This window comes from Zonotrichia leucophrys, chromosome 1 (genome assembly GCF_028769735.1).
Source record: "Zonotrichia leucophrys gambelii isolate GWCS_2022_RI chromosome 1, RI_Zleu_2.0, whole genome shotgun sequence".
NCBI lineage: Eukaryota > Metazoa > Chordata > Aves > Passeriformes > Passerellidae > Zonotrichia > Zonotrichia leucophrys.
The window spans coordinates 110,596,645-110,618,642 of record NC_088169.1 but is presented as its reverse complement, the minus strand read 5'-3'; the positions used below and the strand labels follow the sequence as shown (position 1 = coordinate 110,618,642).

Below are 21,998 nucleotides of genomic sequence, written 5' to 3'. Positions count from 1 at the left end.
TCAGTCAGAAGAAACTATAAAGCAACACACAATAAATATTATATAAACATCAAATCAAATAATAGAATTTGTAATTCTGTCTCACAGATTATTTCCTTGGTTTACTGTTTAAAAGCTCAGAATTAATATTTTTAAGAAGAACATGACTGATTGCAACAATTCTACTGCAAACAGCAAAATCTGCTCAGTGAACACTCTGTGTGTACAGCCACTGGTCTAAATCATCTCCACTGCCAAACTGGCAAGCACCAGGTAATGTATCAAATGAATAGACAATTCAGAAATGTCCAACAGATAACTAAAATTGAAATTTTATTTTTTTTTTCAATAATATTCATCAGACAATTTTCTGACAAGACTTTTCTGAAAGATGAAGTGCAAATGGGAACCCTGTAAGAATGTTTAGAAGAATTGTACATGACATTTTTAAGCGCCACCAAGTACACATTGAATACTTTGTAAGTATATAGGCATAGCAACATGCAAGTGTCATGTACCCAACATTACAATATGCATTTTGTCTGTTTAAAGTTATTAATGAGGAAATAAAATGAAGTTGATGGGTCTCATCATCAGTGCAATATGTTTAATTCCCATGGATTTATTTTTTAACAGGTTAATGGTTGTATTTCTGAACCATTCAAATATATTCTTCTCAGGGCCATAAATTGCCAGTGTAAGAGCAAAGGACACCAGAGTTCCTAGGAGAATACACTTACACTGTCCATGAATAGATGAATTTGTTATAGTCTTTTCACAAATTATGCCGTATTATTTATTCTAGGAAACTTCCTGGTGAACTGAAGGGGTTTTGTAGTTATAAAATATCTAGGCTAAAAGTAAAGGATGCACAAGGATTGCTTTATAATTCTTTAGAAAAAGAGCTAAATAGCAACTCAAACATGTGCATTAAGGACTTGAGCCTTGTTCTTTTGAGTTCAATAGGCGTACTGTACTCAATTTTGATGGAAGCAGGACATATATGAATCCAGTAATCCATGATTTCCCTCTCTTGGCTCACTGTTTTGGCAGAAGCAGATGACTGTAGGTTATATTTGCATATTTCCATGAAAGCTATATAGGGGTATAAGCAAATCTGCATTCACTGAAAAAGGACAACATGTGCAACTGCATATTTACTAACATTAATCAATATGCATAGAAAGGAGAGAAAGAGGAAATGATAAAGAAATCAGCCCAGCAATTAAAGACTATCCTCCTCTTTATAATCAACATAAAGAGTTGATGATCATCCTTACAATCTTATTTACAAGCTATTACTTTAAATTCCCTCCCTTTACACCTATTATAAAAACCCTTCAATATTTCATTTTAGAACAAGACTGAGAAAATTACTATGTTTAGAAGAAAATAGCATTGGTGATTTTCAGCACTATGCATAAGGGCAGGCTAAGGCTGTCTGTATTTGTGCTGAAACATGAGATCAGAGCTCACACATGAAACACTGCTGGCTTGACCCTGAACACAGGGAAAGTGCTAAAGTGCTGACCCCAACAGGCTTGGCTTTGCACCTGAAATCTTAAAAAAGGGAAGAAACAAAAACCCTTGAACTTTTCTTTAATAGTAGCACAGACTGTTCCTTTCAGAGGACATACTTTTCCTTCCTCCTTTCCAATTAGACTGCTGCTTTTAGCCCAGCAGAGAATAAATGACTTAAGACACAGAATGTGGAGGGCAGACCTACAGTAAACACAGAAGCCATGAAGAATTTATTTTTCTTTTAATTTTTTTCCCCATCTACTGCAAGGCTCTGGAAGCCCCTAGAACTGCAGACTCATTCCAATTGGCTTCACACCTTCTGTCTGGCTGTGAGTACATTAAACATTGCTGAGGAAAATGAACACAACTTGGCAACAGGATGATTCCTAGATGCTGGAAGAATTCTCTTAAGGGCTGCTGGAAGCGCACGAGGCTTGGAGCATCCTGAGGATGTGGAGTGATACAGAAGTGTGCTGTTCAACCATGTTTGTACCCTTATTTTCTCCTGAGTTAAAAGAAGTGCAGAGTGCTGGGTAGGATTCCTCGACAGCAAGAAGGAACTGTGCTAGCTTCTCTTAATGCCAAGTAAACAACCTCCACATGTTTTAGAGGCCTTAGGTCCACCCTGAAAAACCCTGTAGGAAGTCCTACTCTCAAAAGAGTTTCTACTCTGTTCTGTTGACATCAAAGGCTTCTCTATTAATTTAATTTTCTCCTGCTGTTTGCAATAGTCCTTCTCTGCTCCCCATGCATTGAGTGTTTTTAATGTAAACATGCCCTGGCAATATTATGTTTAAATAAGTGAGAGAAAAGTCAGGATATCTCAACAGTGTTGATATTGCATATTTAATTCAAAAGCTTGCATGTGCTTTTTAAAGTTTCTCTTCATACGTGCATGTCTTACTTGGAAGAATTGTGTTGCAGTTGGATTGCAAATCATTATCTAGAGCTGACTAAATATTGATGTGTTATAGCAGTTTATTTTTAAGCTGCTTGGGATGAATCCCCAGCCAGCGTAAATTGGCCCACATTTAAGGCAACAGAGTGAAGCTGATTTATACCAGCTGAGGCTGTGTCCTTATGCCCTGTTAAAAAGCTAAAACTATACCAAAATTAATAAGAACAGGGCAAGATTTATGAACCCAGAAAATATTTTTACCTATTTTTTAACAGAAAAAAAATAATACAGTGATTTCATTTCAAGACTAAAGCAAAGATTCAATAGTATTTAAAATGTATACAAATATCTCATAGCTAGTACTTAGACTAAGAGGTAGATGTCATATTCTAGGAATAGTATAGTGTGGAATGATGCTAATGGCAGTTGCTAAATACATTTATTTGCCTGTTACACAGGACACAAAGGAGGGTGATAGCAATGGCAACCACAAGAAGGCTTACAAAAAAATTCTTGTCTTCTTCTGCTATTCTATGCTATCTATCTTTTGGTGCATTTCTTCTGGAAGGGCACGACAGAAAAGTGTCAAGAAGGAAAAAGATCTACAATACAAAACTTCACATTTACAAAAACATTAGCTTTATCATTTAGGGCATCCTCTGTACTGCAATGGAAGCATTGTGTACTTACAATTTATGATTACCTGGTGTTACTGAGCAAGCAGTGGAAATTCCAGGTGAGGTGATTCAGCAAAATAGGGGTCAGAAGAATGCAGCTCTCTCTCTCTTTCTCTCTCTCTCTCTTTTTTTCTCTCTCTCTCTCTCTTTCTCTGTTGTTCATGCTAAAAATACCAGGGCATATGGCAGCATATTTCAGCATCTTAACATACTAGGCTCCCTTGAGGACAGAAAAAAATATGAAACTTGTGCTGTTGAGCCAGCAATAAGATTACAGAACAGTGTTGCCAGACATTCAGAGCGCCGGCAGCAAAGCCACTAGAGGAGTCAGTGTCTTACTTTGCCTAAAGGTGTTTCAGTGGTATTTAATGGTGCTCCAAGAAATGGAAAGCAAAGCTGGTGAGAATGAGGAGCAGTATTATTTATAAATTAGTTGTCATTGCAAGTAGAGGAATTACACATATTGCATTAGGATATCCACTGCTTGTAGATGTACCTTCCACTTTTCCCCTGTGACTGTTGGGGGTCACCCCTTGCTTGAAATAATCAAAATGCATATTATAATTACATGGTTTTCCAATATCCATACACAGCAAGTACAAGATACTTACATGTAAGTACACTGTATTTACCTATATTTTTGCATAGTTTTTAGTGTGTACTTTGTGCCACTTAATAAAAAGCATTACTCATCATTTTTGTTGTTGCTGTTTTTCTTTATTAGACAGCTTGTTCAATTAAAGTTGGAGTAGCTGGGATTTTTGGTATGCTCATCACAGATTACCAGTCCCTAGGAGTGTAGAGATTAGACATTTGGAGGAGTCTGGGTAAGCCATGGGGGAAAGCTGCAGTGTGAACATGAGAGTTTTAAATCACCTCCTTAATTAAGAAACGCAATATCAGATTTAATGATGCTAATTTAATAAACTTACCTTTAATTGGAACGGAATTCTAAAGGTAAGAAGTCCGTTTTCCTTTTGGTAACACTTTACAATAAGTGGCACTAAATTACACTAGAACTGCTATGTTACAGGGAATTACATGTAACTACACTGTAACTGTTGAAAGAGCTACTGTACATGTGCGTACATGGTAACTTCAGTGCTGTTACAATCATGAATTACATAATTACAGATGATTCTGTCCTTTCTTTTCATTGAAATAGCTATATATATATATTTATATATATATTATACTGCAATGAAAACACACAAGATGTTAACTTTCATGTCTCACTCAGAAAAGTTGGTTTTCTTCATGTTTCTTTAGAGAGGGAGTCTCAGTGCAAGACGAACCATCCTTAAGTAATGTGGAAACTTTTTTGAGATGTTCTAGCTTAAACTCTGAGCCTCAAGTTAAACATCAGGTTCCTTAAACTGTCTCTTGGTTTGTCAGATGACACTAAAAGAGTGGGATGATGCACCCCTTGTCTTCTGATGCACCGCTTTCTTGTTCAAATCATGAGAATGTTCTTGAAGCATTAAAAAAAACCAACAAAAAAAATTAAAGTCTACATCAAAAAGTTTAAAAATAATCAGCAATCGACACTGTAAACAGTACACTGGCAGAAACTAGCTACCTGGTCTGGAGAAAACTACTCTGCAAGTGAGTGAGGGAGAGGATGTCACATACATTTTAGTGAAGGTGGTTCCCATTCAGAGCCTCCTTTTCACACACTCGCTGGTGTCTCACACCATCATAAAAACTTTTATTTTTCTTTTCAGAATGGGAACTCGGGCAAAAGGAATGGACAACTGGCTTTTAGCCTACTTAATGTCATTAGTGTTGAGCCATGACTCTGCTGACAGAAAAGAGGGATCTTTACACCCAGTGTAGTAATTTGAACCCGTGAAGACCAGACAGGCCTGCAAAGTGCTATCCAGGTAGAACGCTCTGTGTGGGGCTCTTCACACCTGCTGTGCACAGCTGCAAGGGACATCACCAGGTGCAAGACAATGGAAGATCAAATGGGTTAAAAATGAGCATATGCGAGCAGTTTTAATTGAAAGCCAATGGAAAAAAAACAAAACAAACAAACCTGTCTTAACAGTACAGTTTATATCTGTTTTTTTGCCAAGTTGAAATGCTGTCTGTATGACACTGGAGAATATGGTTTGAAATGGTTACCACAAGGCCAATCCTGCTTTTGAAGGCCCTGCCTGACCTTGGCTGGGTAATGGTTCAAGTAACAACCCTACTGTCCAAGCGAGCTGGAGCTAGGAAGGATGAAGAAAGGCGTAAACACCACGCTGGTGCGGAATTCCAATGGAGCAAATAAGGCCCTCATCCGGGGAAGCACTTCGTTTTTAAGCATATGAACAGTGCCTTATACTCCAAGGGAACTCCTCTGATGCCTGAAGCTGACTATGAGCTTAAAAGCTTTGTTGAACTGGGCCCCAGGTCCTGAAATAAAACTTTGATACTGTACTACAGCTAATGTAACTTACTGCTGTGACAAGAACCCATATTTTTGGTATTAAACTGAATGACTTCCTTTGCCAGCCTTTTACATGTTTATGTTTTGAAAGACATGAATATCTTGTAAACCTATACTAGTTTTCAATGTGTCTAGTAGCACCTACCTGGTTCTCTCAAACTACCATATTATATTAACATATTATTGCATTTTTCCACAGATGGGTATGGAGTGAACTGTAAAAACAAGCATGCAATCACATCAATGCAGACTTATTTCTTTAAAATGTCATACTGTATATGATTTATTATGTTAACACTCAACCACATCATATTATTTATGTCTGTATATTTTGAAAAAAAGTGCTGTTTTGATTGACGTCACCCTTTTTTCTTAGAAAGTAACAAGATAGATGCTTCAACAAAAACAATTAAAATACTCTAATATTGTCCTTAAAAGGTTTATATTCTTCTGATAAATAATCTGTCACAGCACCTTTATCTTCCATTTTACCATACCACATGATGTCTTATTCCAAATTCTCCCTTCCCCACACAAAAATAAAATCCCAGGAGAAAGTCCTTTACAGCAGACCATCATGCTTTTATGCTTCACAAACACATCAACCAGAGAGAAATACTTCTTTTGTCAAAGGTGCAAAACACAGGAGCCAAGCGAGCTCCAACTAGACTTAACTTGCGTTCTCCAGTGTAGAATCATTTCCAAGACCTGTTATGGCAACCTTTTCTTTTCATTGGAAGAGGAAATAAGCCGATGGGCTTACAGTGTTTTGTTGTCATATTTAAGAGCATGTGATTTTTCAGCTGTCAATTACACAAAAAAAAAAAAAAAAAGTTCAGAAATAATCCAAACAGAGACCTTCACTGTGGAGCTAAAAGCATGGCAGGAATTCTCTATCATTCACGGTGACATAAGTTTGTACCTCACAAAATGCATAGACAGGAATTTAATATAAAGAATTAGTCCATTTACTGTATACACAAAACATATATCTTTTGTTTTAACACTTCTATTTTTTCTTTTTTTTTTTCTTTTTTTGTTTTTTTAAAGTTTTTTTTTTGTTTTTTTTGGCAAACCAACATAGAGAAGCAGCTCTGGAACTGCCAAATTAAAATTGAGAATTTTAGCAACTCAATAGTACTTTTTAAGGATAGTAATCAAATGTGGTTGTAATTTAAAACCTGAGGCTGTGCACTGGTTGTTAGCTTAAAACTACCTTTCCATATAACATTGTGCTTCCATTGTATAACAAAGAAAAAATTAACAAGAACTAGAAAAGTTTGCTGCTGAACAGTGCTAGGACATACAGACAAAAAAATACTAACACATGTTATCTACTCAGAATATTGAGTCATATCTAAAGGGATATAATGGACATTAGAAAATGCTTACTTGTGACTGACTTAGCTACCGCCAAAAAAGTTGAATATGTATCAAATAATGTTTAATTGAATTTATTATATGCACTATATACAGATACTAAAATGCCTTGCAATTGTGCCCCATGAACACATCAAATTTGAGTAGGCAGGTGAGTTCATGTTTAGCAAATAAATTATAAAAACATAAATTACTCAGAAAGTTCTCTAATCTTTGTGATCCCAAAAGCCAGTAAAAGGGCATGACAAATTGTTTCAAAAGAAGCTCTATTACCTAACTTTGCAGAACCTGTATAGCTACTCACATGTTTTTACCACTAAACCATGGCACTGTTGTCAAGGTACCATTTAAATCATAACAAAACAAAGCAAAACACCCCAAAAAATTCACTGGACTGATCTTTTTTCCCACCAAATCCAAACATATGAGAAACTATACTAAACTAATTTCAATTTGTGTTTCCAAGGGCATATGTTTCAAAAACAAGTTGCTTTTTGCATTATAGATAGGTATAAAATATTCTTTGTAAACCTCTAATCTTAGACTTAACATTTTCTGTAAGTAAATTAGGACCTTACCTAATAGTACTTGTTATGAATTTTGTTCTATGACATACTAATAGGGACATGATAAAAGAAAACTGGAAAAGAAAGCTGCATAACACTTAAATATGTAGAAAACTTGGATTAAGATGATGATTAACATTGTTAAGGCTGTATATTCAAGCACTGTATGTTAAGAGAGCAGTGGATATGATTTTTAGGCAATAATAAATGTCCTGTTTTATGCATGATACTGTAATTATAGAATGATGATGTCAACAGCTGATTGTTGGCATAAACTGGCTACTTATAGCAGGTATGCGAGTTAATAAAGATAGCAGAAGATGGCAGAAATGAATTCTGAGAAATGATAGCCAGTTTTCTCCAGCAGTCAGCCTGATAAGTAAAACTCCAAGATTCTAGCTCTGCATCTAAATGAAATACTCTTTTTTCTCCTCTGCATTGACTTGGCTGCCTTCTGCATTGATAATGGCTGTGTCGGCATCAGGTGCATCTTCAGCTCCTTTTGCTTCATTTGTTAAATATGTTCCTGTAGGAATCAGTACAAGAGAAAAGAAAATTAAAAAGAGAATGATTAGGGGTTTTTTTTTACACTGCATTATAGGAAGTACATTTCAAACAATGTACTCCAGTTTTTCAATTTATGAAAAATATTTTTACATAGTATATACATCATAAAGGTGTGCTCAGCTTTCTAATTTGCTTAAGAAATATTTAAACTGATACTTATACTGGTAAAGGCATATATAAAAACTATAGTATATCCACAACAAATTAAGGAAATATTTTAATAAAACTACACTTTATCTAACTGCAGTAAATGCAATATATATTTTTCAACTATAGAATAAGTGATAAAATCTTGGTTATTTCATGAAATAGCTATCTATCAAAAACAAAGCAATTTTGAAGAACTAGAGATTAGTAAAAGTTTTTTTTTTTTATGGCCACTGATCATTTGTATTTCTGTTTTATATTGATTGTATCTATGCTTTAATTTTACAGAATTGTATCAAAGTAGGTTCTAAGAATTACAAAATTGAGGCAGTTTTATTAACTGAACCAACTAATATTATACTATCACAATTATTTTTATGCTCTGGAAATGAATGAATGAAAAGAAGAAATGTGTACAATGGTCAAATTTTCCTTTGTGAAAATCATTATTTATGCTGGCATGAGATGTACAACTGTTCATTCAGGAAAGTAAAACAAAAGAGACACGCTTTCACTGGCTCATTAAAAAAAAATTCTGATTTTCTCCCAGGTAGTATAATCCAATTGTAAAGATGTTTTTTATCAATTTATGTTTGCTAGATGTATGATTATCCTATCTAAAATGAGAGTTACTGAATTAATAAATTAATACCAACACTCATCCTCTCTCTTTTTTCTTTTTTTTTTTTTCTGGGTTTTAGCAATAGGCCTACAAGCTGTACAGAGGTTAAATCTCAAGGTGTGATTTTGGAACTAACTAGGTCAAAATCAAATCACAGAGAAGTCAGAAGTCAGCGTCACTCCATTCCTGCTATCTTTAGTGGCAGAGGGGACTGAAAACGAAGGGACCAGAATTATTAAGGTAAAACCATAAAATAAAGTAAAACTAGCCTGAGGGATGAAGCCCTTATTCCAGCAGGATCATTGATAAACTGATTTGAAAACTCACTACTGGATTCCAATATTATCTTTTAAACATATACTTGAAATATTAGCAAAATCCATTAAAATGTAAATTTTGTTCACTCAGTGCATATATATTCTGCTGAACTGAGATGGTAGTTAAAACTATGAGAACATGATGAGAACATGCAATCAAGTATCAGGAGTTCAGATCCAAAACCAAGGGGCAATCTTACCCCTTGGTCTCCCTAAATCAGATTTATAAGATGACCTTGGGCATGCACTAACTCCATGTCCTTGGGCCTTGGCGAGCCCACAGGAAAACTGGTGAAAATTCACAGGGACTTCACTTGTGACTGGACTGAGAACTATTTTTTGTTCTAATCATTTAGCAGAGGGGGGAAGGTGAAAGGGAATGGCACTCCCAGGTGAAATCATGCCTTGCTTCCAAGAGTGACTGAACTTCCACTAAATGTGTCCTACCTTTATGTCTTGCCAGGTATCGCCCAAGGAGAATTATAGAACATAGTGTTACAAAGACAACTACAGCCACTATTCCTCCTATAAGAGCGTGGTCAGGTCCGGTCTGTCCAGCCAAAGCATTTGGATCTAGAGGGAGAGACAAAAAAGAAAAAGTGATCCTACACAGAGAAAAAAAAAAAAAAAAGACAGAAAAATTCACAATACCAAGTTTTATAGTGATCATCCTGAAAATAGGGCATTTCACTCTTTAATATTCAGCACCGTTATTCCCACTTTTACTCCCAGTATCTTATCAACAGCACAGTGCTGCTTGTATTCCCAGATTGTTAAAACCCTGAGGACATCACAGTTATGAAAAATATTACCCTATTCTTCTTTGGCAGAGGTTATTAAATGAAAAAGGTTCCTAGCTTTGTCCTAGTCACTTTACAACTGAAAACCTGGCCACAGCTATTTATAGAAGGAAAAACAAGGAAGTAAGAATTGGGGATCAGATAGCATCAGCAGAATAGTGTCTGCATAATACATAATTTATAGAATTGATTCTCAGTGGGGAACCCTTATATGTTCTCTTCCTCTCATTTCTACCCTCTTGCACCAGAAATAAAAAGGCAGATAAAGTGCAGTCGTGCCAAGTTCCTCTGCACATGGCTGAGTCTGCATGGATTTGGTTAGATAAAGGTATCAGGCAGAATGAAACTCAGCATTCAGACTCAAGCATCAGCTTGTGAATTTTCTACAAATGCTCAATTAACACACAGTGTGTGATATCTATGACACCAAGCTGTAATAGATATCACAGAATCACAGAGTCAGCTGGGATGGAAAAGCTTTGAGATTGTCAAGCTCAACCAATGAAGTGGCATCACCTTGTCAAGCAGTCCACGGCACTGAGTGCCACATTCAGTCACTTCTTAACATCTCCAGGGATGGTGACTCCCCCACCTCCCTAACCAGCCCACCCCAATGCCCACTCACTCTTTCTGTGAAGAAATTCTTCCCAAAGTCTAACTTAAACCTCCTGTGGCACAGCTTGCACTTTGGTATTGTTAGACTTCGTGCTGTTCTACTCAGCCCATTGACCCAGCCTGTCGAGGTCCCTCTGCAGAGCCCTCCTACCCTCCACCAGATCAACACTCCCCCACAACTTGGTGTCATCTGCACATCTGCCAATGGCAGAGTGAATCAGAAGGTTTCATTTTCCAGCTCAGAGCACTGGGAATACTGTCAGATTCAAGTATTCTGTGCTGGTCATTTGCCTGTTCTGTTGCCCAATGCGTCACAAAAGTTGCAAAGAGACAATCATGGGAAATAGCACAACTTTGGGGTGAGTAATTCTTCAGAGCTTTTAACAAAAACCAGTAACCTGTGACTGTTGACTCAACAGATAAATGCAGAAGGCAAAGTTTTAATCTGAGGATCAAGACATGGTTCCTATTATAATGAAAGGCCTCTGCTATGAAGTAATAGTAATTCTCTGAAGATGTTATTAGCATGTTCTGTATGCTGCAATCATTCCACTCCCACTGCTTCAAGGGCATTTCCCTTGTAGGAGCTGTTTATGTTCTTCAAACAGTTTGCAAACAACTTCTTTGCTTTGCAAAAGGGAAAGTCAGGAACAATATTTACACATAAAAGAGGGCAAATCTGTGAGGAAGATAGAAAGGGCTCTGATAATGCTGAGGAGGTGTGTTTCCATAATACCATGATTACATTCTGCTGACCAGGATTGCTATATGGCAGTAGGATGTATGGATACATCTGATATGGGAGTCTCATGAGGTGTAACAAGGCTAAGTGCTGGTGGTGCATCCAGCTCAGGGCAAATCCTGTTCTCAGTCCAGGCTGGAGGATGAACAGATCCAGGGCAGTCTGGCTGAGAAGGACCTGGGGGTGCTGGTGGGTGAGCTGGCCTTGTGCTCTTGCAGCCCAGAGAGCCAAACGTGTCCTGGGCTGCACCCGAAGCACCGTGGGCAGAAACCAGGGGAGGGGATTCTGTCCCTCTGAGCCACTCAGTTCTGAGACCCCATCTGGAGAACTGCATCCAGTTCTGGGGTTTCCAGCTCAGGAAGGACATGGACCTGTTGGAGTGAACCCAGAGGAGGCCACCAAGTTGACATGAGGGATGGGGCACCTCTCCTATGAGGAAAGGCTGAGAGCATTGGGATTGTTCAGCCTGTGGAAGACATGGCTTTCAGGTGACCTAATTGTGGCCTTCCAGTACATGAAGGGAGCCTGCAGGAAAGATGGAGAGACACTATTTACAAGGGTTTGTAATGACTGAACAAGGGGAAAGAGCTTCAAACTAAGAGTAGGCTTAGAGTAGATTTTAGGAAGAAATTTTTCACTGTGGGGGCAGTGAGGTGCTGGCACAGGTTGCCCAGAGAAGCTGTGGCTGCCCCATCCCTGGAAGTGTTCAAGAGCAGGTTGGATGGTGTCCCTGCCCATGGAATTAGATGATCTTTAAGGTCGCTTCCTACTCAAGCCATTTTATGATTTCAAGATCTACAAATACACATGTATATAATGTTCCATAGATGAAAGAAAAGAATCCTGTTTTCCCTTCCTTTTGCAAACTGTGAAGCATTCTGCAACTACATTCTCTGGCTTGCTGGAGCACAGAGTGGTGCAGCCACTGGTACAGATTCAGTTCTGCTTGTAACAGTCACTGGACTCATCAGGCAGGACTTTGTCACTTATTGCTGGCTTTCTGAGCTCCCACACCTTTCTCTTCTGGCTGCCACAAGGACTTTGGGTAAGCTGGTCATAGCACTTCTGTGGAAATGATGGCAAATAATAGGTGTTTGCCCTCAATAAAGCTAGAAACACCTTAAAAAGTCAGCTCTCCTGCATCTTCTTCCACCTCCCCATCCTCCTGGCATGGTGCTGCTGGTGGTGGCACCACGCTGACAACACATCACCAGCAGGACATAGGTTCCATTTTGGTCATTAAATCTGACCCCAAATCCTGTGCACCAACAGACTCACAGGGGGAAAGCAAGAGTGCTGAAGCATTGCCTTCCAAAAGCAGGAGCTTGGAGCACTCATCTGTCCTCTCCCTTGCCTTGCAGGGCTTTGTTTTCTGAGCAGAGCAAGGGGGACGTGGGTGCTTGCTTGAGAAGATGGAAGGTGACAGCTTGCTGCAGGAATGCCAGCCTGCTTGAGCCATCTAGAAGATTCCTCCTTTTGTGGTGCCTGTGGCAATCCCTGCAGCAAAAGGGCAGGACCCATTTGGGCTCTGAGGACCACCCATGTCCCCAAGCCTTGTGTGTGACCTGCAGGAGATGCTCCTTGGCAGCACTGGGACAGGAGCAGCACAAACGTGTTTTCCCCCTAAAAACTGGCTCCTGCTGGTGTGCTGCCAGTAACAGTGAAGAATAAAAGGAGATCTTTTAAGGGATAATATACTTCCTGATGCAGGGCATAATCCAGAGAAGGGTTAGCACAGAACTTTATCTACAGGCATTTTTGCAAAGCTGATTGAAGCGCACAGCCTTAGCTCAATACCCAGACGTACAACACGTGTCCTCTGTGAGCTGTAATAAACATTACAGATAAAAATCCTCACAATACACTGAGATAAATACATCTCTGTGTTTTTATCCTCCTCAGAGTGACTCACTCCTCCTCTGACACACCTGCTGTGACTACAAGAAGTGACCCAAAGCCAGCCTCAACACAAGGTTTCCAACTACTACTGTGGATTATGAGATTCCAATACTTCCATAAGCTGAATTTTTTAAACATTAAAATTAATGTAGGTACTCATTGGACTGCAAAAGTAGCAGCATATTTCTTGCTCTAATTTCAACTTTGCTATCAAAGCCAGATTAGATTGGTTGGTATCAAACTAGAGGAGTTTGTCCAAGAAAACTCCAAAACCTTATACATAACCTATTACTACTATATTATCAGTGAACAATTCCTTTGTTAAAAAGGAAAAAGGAAATGAAGGAGAGAAAGGAAAAGATGGAAGCAAAGGAAATAAAGAAAGATTCTTAAAATTGGCCAACATTTTCTTGGGAAACAAACATTTTTTCCCATATCAAAATGAAAATCTGCACAACATAAACAACATTCTGAACAGGAAGCATACCTCGTGAATAGTCTCCTCATATAAAAATAATGCTAGCATTAAATATAAACATGCTCTACATTATGCATACAGAGTAATGCACTATACTTTTGCCTTTCATGAAATGACCTAAGCCCCATGAGTGAATTATAGATCTGGGGCTTTTTATCATGGTATAAATAATTACTATTTCAAAATGTGCCCAAGCAGTATCTGAAAGACAGAAATACAGGGATTTGGAAGCTACACTTTTTTGTATTTTAGGTATTCATACAGTCAATGTGCATAATCATTCAAGTGTTCTGGGCACAAGTCTTAGCAGCTGCCAATAAAGTTTCTGAAACCACTGACCACTCCACAGTCTGCTTTCCAAAAAGCATAATAATATTCAGATTATTTTAAGATTCACGTTTTAAGCTTAATGGACTTTGCCAAATAAATCCTACCCTGCCATACACACAACTCCAGCAAATGAAATATTAGGTATGCAATTGTGCAATAAATACTTATAATTCAGCTGTTTCTATAAAAAAAAGAAGAAGAAGAAAGAAGATTACACTGTTACTGTTTTAATACATACTGGTTTTTACTGCATGAGCGCAGGCAGCTACAGTACCCATGGCCTGAAACAGTGGAATTACAATTTTGCAATCAGACTAGATCTTCAGAGATCAGTTATCCTTTGATAAATCTAAGAAAATCTTATAAAAACATAATGGCACAAAACCTCACTGCACTCTTTTATTTGCTCTTTCCACCCCTGCCTAAATTTAGAAAGCTTCTTCAAAATACTGATTGCCAATGATGTGAAAATTTACCCATTTTCAGCTTTTGGGGTTTCCCTGTTACTGTTTGTTCACAAACTGTGAATACACTTAAATTAAACAACACACATTTAAATTAAATAACACTCTTAAAATGACTAAGAGGGAAAAAAAAAGCCTCATTTTTTAAGAGATGAAACACATCAGATAAACCTTAGACCCAAGAAATAACTTGATATGTGCTTTTCATGACCTGCTGACAAAGTTTCAATGTAGAATATTTTAATATGAATTCACACTTTAGTTACACAGAGAAATTTTGGAATAGTTTTTCATGCTTTTGCATAAAGTGTATGTTAATTATTCACCTAATTTCAGTTTCTTCACGCATAAGTTTCCTTCTTATTTATGCAGAGTTGACTTGACTGAGCAGGCTGCAGGAAAGGGTCAGATAACCCTTTCCTGAGCAAAGGCAAAACAAGCACATTTGAGAATGCTGAAATGGCATATTTGGGGGAATATGTGCTCAAGTAGCCATCTCTTTTGCAGAACTTTATCAATATGTATTTTTGCTCATATGGTGAAGTTTTAAAAAAATCACTCTGAGCATGAGATGACCTAGGTTTTGAGGCATTCAAAATAATAATTTGTTTTGACCATTTCTACTATACAAAAAATTGGAAATATCCCAATTTGCTGTGAAGCTTTAATAGCATTCACAAAGTGAAGAGTTATTAATATATGTATAATTCATAAATTACTGTTCCTTAAGGCTGGGAAAAGAAAGGGCTGTCCCATTTCTCACAGAAGTACTGAAACCACCAACCTACAGTCACTTTTACTGATTTAATGAATAATCAAATGCTGCTGCAAAGTAGAATTGCTCCAATAAGGGCTCCTGTGGCATGACTTTGTGTTACAATTTATATGGCAGAAAAATCTCTTAAAATGACTGCTGATTATTTCCCCATATTCAGGGACTTGCTGTAACCCTCAGTACAACTCACTAATATTTCATATTTTTACAAAAACTATTGTTTTAAGGGCATTGCTCAAATCAGATCAGTAAAGCAAGGTGCATTTTAGGGTGGGAAACTACAAAAAGTAACAAAATTAAATAAATAGCTCTGTCTTATTTGAAAGGCTGTTGAAACAGCGCAGGTGAGCATGAAAATGAGTGGTGGGAGACTGTAAAGATTTTTGGAGAAAATCCAGCAAGGAGCCTCAAATCATGAGATATTTAAACCTGCTTTCAAGTGTCCTAACCAGCAGAGACCAAACTGCAACAACTGTGGGGGGAGAGCAGTAGGAGGATTTCTGAAGTCCATCAGTGAATGTAAATTACATTAGAAATATTCCCCAGTGAATTTTTTCTTCATATCAGCTTAATTTCCCAAGGAGACAAGAGCTTGTGTGAATATTCTCTTTCACTCTGTTCAAATTACTTATGAAATGTGGTTCCATTACAACAAGTTTTAAGAGACAGTAAAGAACTTAAGAGTCTTGTTTTCTTATAGCTAACCTGAGAGGACAGGTGGCAGCAGGGGCTCAGAGCTTATTAGATATCAGACAATGTGTAGGAAGGATGCCTTTATAAAAGCTCTAATAGAGACAAAAGCTTCTGTGAAAATCTCTGCCCAAGAATCAATTTTTCATTAGAGGTTTCTCTCCATTGCAAATACTTTGGTGTCCAGTGGCACAGATCCTGTTTGAAGTTTTCACATGGCTAGGTGGCATTTATAACCTCTGAGCCCTTGCTTCCTCACCTTTTTCTCCTTTCCCCAAAGCCCACCCTTCGTGCTTCTCTTCCTTCTTGTCTCAGCTCACACTGCAGTATTTCCATAATTCAGTTAAAAAGCCACAAGGCACAATCTCATGGAAACCAGAGAAGATTTCTTTCTGCAGCTTATGGCACAAACTTTGGCTCTGAAATGTATTCTGACTAATGTCATTGCCAAGATTTAGCCGTAGGGGTCATAAAATATTTAATTGTCCCACCAAGGCAAGTTTGGGGGGAAAAAAAGGTAAAACTTAAGAAAAATCAAAACAAACAAGCTAAAAAACCCCCAACCCAAAAACCTCCAAAAAAACATCACAACAGAACCTCAAAGATCTGGTTTTACATCAGTAGGAAAAAAGACTAAAGCAGGAATTGTACCACATTATGGATAGAAGGTTAGACTGAAGTGATAGCAGACAAGGTATTTGCCTTAGGAAAAGTGGCAGAAGTGCTGTCTGTGATAAATGCTGCTAAGTTAGAATTTACCCATTTTAACACCTTAATTTGGGCACCCCAGAGTTCAATTTCTCTTGCATGGCCTGGAAGGCTGAAACAGGTGTTTTTAATCTCTTTTTGTAATATACTACTAACCACTAAAGTACATGTACGCCAAACTTGTGAAACTATTGTTAAGTGGGAAAAGAAAGAAACTTTCTGCACCTTCATTTAAATTGCAAAGAGTAGCTGCCCAAAGGGGCTGGTTGTGAAATTTGTTGAAAATGCATTCTGTTATTAACCAATTCCAAACTTAAAATATGTGACAAGCTTCTTTATCCTTCAGTGCCTGAAGCAAAGAAGAACAAAACATTGTGCTAATATACAGCACATATAAACTGCTATTTTAATAGTAGAACATCATCAACTATAGCAAAGACAGGAAGAAAAAATTACTTCTAAACCTTCAAAGGAATTGATCGCCTTTTCTTCCCATGCTACTGCAGTGGCACATTTGGCCCATTTTGCCTTTGTTTTCTTTTTTTTTCACAGTACTGAATTTTACATACATTCCCATTAAGAAGAGCCTATGTCCCAGAAAGATAAAAGCCCTACACAATATTTCAGCAGCTGAAACCAGAGCTCCTTTTCAAGAGCTCCTGTTGTTCTCATGAAGCCAAGACTTCTTTCAGTGGACAGAAAAATGTAAATGTGTCCTGATATATATTTGTGAGCAGGTAGCCCTTGTCAAAGTGAATAAAAGCACTACTCATACCTATTTATTTTGCAAATGTATTTTATTTTAATGCTTAGAAGAGAGCTGTATACCTGCAATATTAAGATGAAAAGTTTAGCAATATTTTTCAGGGTCGTTAGAGCCTTGTTCCATATTTTGTGCCTGTGTCATTGACACATTTTTTTTAAAGATTCTTTTTTCCTTTCTCTTTTTTTCCCTTAATGCCACTGTAAAAGCTCCAGTTTCCTGAAGGGAGCAGTTCCTCTAATTAGAGCACATAAAAGACTTTTCTTATTGACAACATTATATTTTTGGCTGTCAATAAACTCATTAATTGCTTCAGACTTTGTCTTAGGAAAAAAAAGAACTGAAGTCTGCAATGTTTTGCCTTCCTCTTATTTTCTGCAGAGGATAATTAAGTCAATTCTGGGTTTGAAATACTTGTCCATCCAGCTATAACTTCTGTAGGCTGTAGAAAAGACACAAATGGCATAGATGACATGAAAATTTCCCTGTTAAGCTGAATGAGTCAACTGTTCCAGCATTTTAATTTTCATTTTCTTGTGAAGCTCCAGAATGCTCAATGCCTTCATTGCAGTAAAAAAAAGACTGAACTTCGGAAACATCCACCTATTCGATACTTAAAAAAAAAGAAAAAAGGAACAAAGAAGATCCTATCTCTATCTAGAAAAATGAGAATCATGACTTCCTACTTTGGGAAAAAAAATACACATTTCAGAAGTGCCATTTTTCTTTTGATAACTTTCCATCAATTAATATAGGAAGATCCTTGCTCTTGGTTTTCTTTGTCAAAAAAGACCAGAGACCAGATGGAGTTAGTGTGCACACAACTCCTTCTCCTGTTGCCAGAAGTTAATTATTTATATAAATAATAAACCATTCTCTCATTAATACAGAAACCGGAGATGCCAGTTTCTTCTCCCTTTCTTAGAGTGTCTTTAATCTGTGCCTTTTGGTCACTTCCCACAGCCTTTGATTTGCTGTAGAAAACACGGCCAGGACGTGTGGGAAGGGAGCTGGCTGAGCGTGGGCATCTGCTGCTGGCTGCCATCACAGGGGCTGGGGCCAGACTCACCTGCTCTCTGGCAGCCTCAGCATTCACAATTCAGGAGAAAGCAACTCATTATCCCCACAATACACTACAGGAACTATGGGGAGATTGCTGAGACAGTGATCATTCAAAGCACCAAAGCGATCGCTCAAAGCTTCCTCCTCTAACTGGAGGAAGCTCCAAGAGCTGAAGCCCACTGGAAAGTGGCATAAATATTTCCACTGTGGCTTTTCTGCCACCTCATTTTCCATGCTGTTACATGAACCCCTGCCCTGACTGCTTCTCAGAGCTAATCAGCATCACTGCAGAGCTCAAATAATAAATACCACCACATGGAAGCAACGGGAGAATGACACACTTTTAGTCAAGAAATGGCATGAAACAAATGGATGGGGAGGATCAGTAGAGAGAGACAGAGAGAGACAAAGCTGGTCCTGATGGCAGAAGCTGGGGGGGAGAAGTTTTGTCATCAGTAAGGCAGAGCCACACATGTAAAGTAAGTTAAGAACAGGTAAGGATGGGTAAAGATCAGAGAGGCAGCAACAGATTCACAGTTGTACAAGGTACATTGTACTGAATATGTTCATGAGTTTTAAAACCAAGAAGGGCAGATTTAATTTAATTGAAGAACAGCTCTAATTAAAACTTAGTTCTGTGGTGGAAGAAAACCTATTGTTCAAATGAATTCTTTATGCTTGTCATACTAATTTTTTTCTTACCAAATCAGATTAGACTAATTATAAGCCTATAATGACATCAAAACACCCCAGTAAACCAGCCACTTACAGCCAGAATCTGACACCTTATTCAGGCTGAACAGCAATTTAATCTGTCATGGGACTACTCAGTGAGAGTAACTGTAATAGAAGAGCCTCTTTGGCAGTTAATAGTATATTTTATCTGTCAGTGTATCTCCAGATTAGTCATGCATACTTGTGGTTAGGGTAGTAACTGATCCAAAAGTGGATGTTGACTGATCCAGCTCATCTCAGAAAGAGAGATGTGAGAGTCATTAGCAGAGGTAGCCTTCTGTAATGCACAGAGTAACAGGAATGAGGGGTAAATTATTTATAAGGTCAGCACCACCATTAATATGTGAGGCATCTTCTACAGCTGCTCTAATTAGGGCACAAAATCTTATAAAATTCTTTGTGACAATGGTATCATCCATTTGTGAAGTTCCTGCCCAAGAGATAAATCTACCTTCAATTTGTTTGAATTTTTTCCTTGTGGTTTAATTGAATCCTATCCGTTCTTTATATGCCAACTCTGTACTAATGGAAACAACAATATTTTCCCCTTTTAATAATGACATGCTTGATGGAATTCAATATCTTAACCAAATTCTCCTCTGGGAACATTAAGCCTGTTGTTTTCAGATGCCTTTAAGTTAAATACCATCCAGCTATTAGTAAGAGAGTGTTTGCTCTTGAAGCCATCGATTGGTAATGGGTTTGCTAAGAGTAACATTGGTCTTTGCTTTCCTAAAGGCTTTCTGTATTAATAAAAAAAATAAAGTTACACAGTCTTTGCTTTGTGGGCCTCTTTTCTTTTTTTTTTTAACTTGGCAACATGCATTAATTCCAGCAGCATGATCTCCACTGTCAGCAGCAGTAGCTGTAACACACCCAGATTCTACCAAGGGGGTCACATCCCCACCAGCCTGCAGCTGACAGATTCATTTCCTACCTTCTCCTGAGACAGCGACGAGGACCAAGAATCCAGAGGTCCACTGTAATTACTATGTATATTTCAGATTAAATAAATGTGATAAAAGCCTCCATCTGGCTGTTGATCAAATGTGCAGAGGCAGGCTGATTTTCAGTGACATATTACAATATGTCTCTTGTAACAGTCCCTAATGCCAGCCTGTAAATTACTTACATTTGGGATTACTTGACTACGGCAGACAGAAATATTACTCACTGTTAAAGTGCTGCCTACTGGGAGCATGGGGGAGGTGGCCTAATCTTAAAGCTGTTAAGCAAGGCATTAGGAAATAATGGGGCCATGTTTATTTTACTAAATGCTGATTGTGCTCGCACTGTTTGAAGATGGCAGACCCAATTTAATAGCAGCCTGAGCTTGTTCCAGATGCTGGAAAGCTGTACAAAGTCTAACACTGGGGAAATAAGTATCAGTTGTGTTCTAGAGGAAAACTTTAAGTATCAGAAAAATCCAGCAAAATATGTCAGTAGTTTCAAATGTACACTATGTTCAGGAAAAAAAAACAAACAAAAAACAAATAAAAACCCAGTATTTCAGGGCCTTCAATTTAAGAGAAATCCCAACCAGAAACTTCAAAAATAAAACAACACAAATTTCATGGAAAAAATAGACAATGAAGCTGCCATTTCACGATTTACTTTACAGCTCTCCTTGCAATGGTGGCTGCAACATGTAGGCAGTCAAAATTTAGTACATTACTGAAGGTCTTTTAAAAACTTATGGTAAGAAAGAAAGGTTGGGGGAAAAAATGTCTGAATGATATTTACAGAGCAACTAATTGTGGTTTGAAGGGCTTTTCTTATGATTTACAGCTTCTCGAGCTTTATAGCTCACATATCAACAAGAAAAATAATTCAGAATTGAGAATAAAAGGCTTATTAAAAAAAAAAAAAAGCCAAATATCATCTCCTAGTCAAAGGATAGATATTCTGCTCTACTCTATTACATTGTCATGGTTCTTATTGCACATTCATTCTGCCCAGAAAATGTAGCAGGCCACTCTGTATAAATCAAGGAGCCTTGTAAATTCTTGCTCTAAAGTTGAGCAAAAACCCCTTACTGTTGTATAGCTCTTCAAAGAACAGCATCTTTGTACTGCAGTGGTTAAAATCTGTTTCCACCTAGACATATGTCCAGAAACAAGTTCTGGGAATCATTATGAGCCTAAGAAAAATCTAGAAATATTTTTCTCATCTCCTATGTAATCATTCCAACAACTTTTCCTTTCTTTCCCTACTCAGTTCTTATTCTAACTGCATGAGATTTGCTATATAAACCCTTCACCTTAAATTGTCTCATTAGCCTGCATCACTTAGCATCCACTCTTACTTAACTGAAGTGGTTCATTAAATGACATTTCCTTTTAAAAGACCTCTAAAAACTTAGTCCTCCCTTTAGGAAGTCAAGAAGACAAATTGTGAAAGTAGAAAATAATGTGCTAAACAAATCTGGAATTAACACAACTTTTTCAAATGCCACTGCTGAGAAACTTTTCTCCTTCCTTCCTAATAAGTCTGTTGCCTTTACATTATAGCTATGTAAGGGAAATTATATTCCTCTCTGAAGTATTCTGAATGCTGAAACTGATTAAAAATAAAGATGCCCTTCAAAAACATGATGACACCCTCTTTGATGCAGAAGCTTTTGTTAGTCAGTGAAATTTTGGCTATGACTATCAAACCAACATTTCTAACTATACCATTCCTGACATGCCAGTAGCAGACACTACATTCAGCTGAAAAACAGAAATTGTTTCTGAGAGTTGTGAAGCCAAGTGTGGGTACTTCAAGGATGTTACAGCCCTTAGTTCAGTAAAACATGTAAGCATGTTTTGAGACTAAAGACATGAT

At 37.7% G+C, this 21,998-nt stretch overlaps 1 protein-coding gene across 4 annotated transcripts in view; it reads right to left on the bottom strand.

The window, feature by feature from the left end:
- Positions 1-286: 286 nt before the first annotated feature.
- Positions 287-21,998, bottom strand: part of CADM2 (cell adhesion molecule 2) — a 568,805-nt gene continuing 547,093 nt past the window's right edge. For all 4 annotated transcript variants that reach the window (XM_064726979.1, XM_064727007.1, XM_064726989.1 and 1 more), the window contains 2 exons: positions 9,559-9,684; positions 287-7,984 (listed from right to left, as the gene is read on the bottom strand). In XM_064726979.1, the coding sequence (XP_064583049.1) occupies positions 7,866-7,984; positions 9,559-9,684 (245 nt within the window). In that variant the 3' untranslated portion in view covers positions 287-7,865. The remainder of the gene's footprint in view (positions 7,985-9,558; positions 9,685-21,998) is intronic.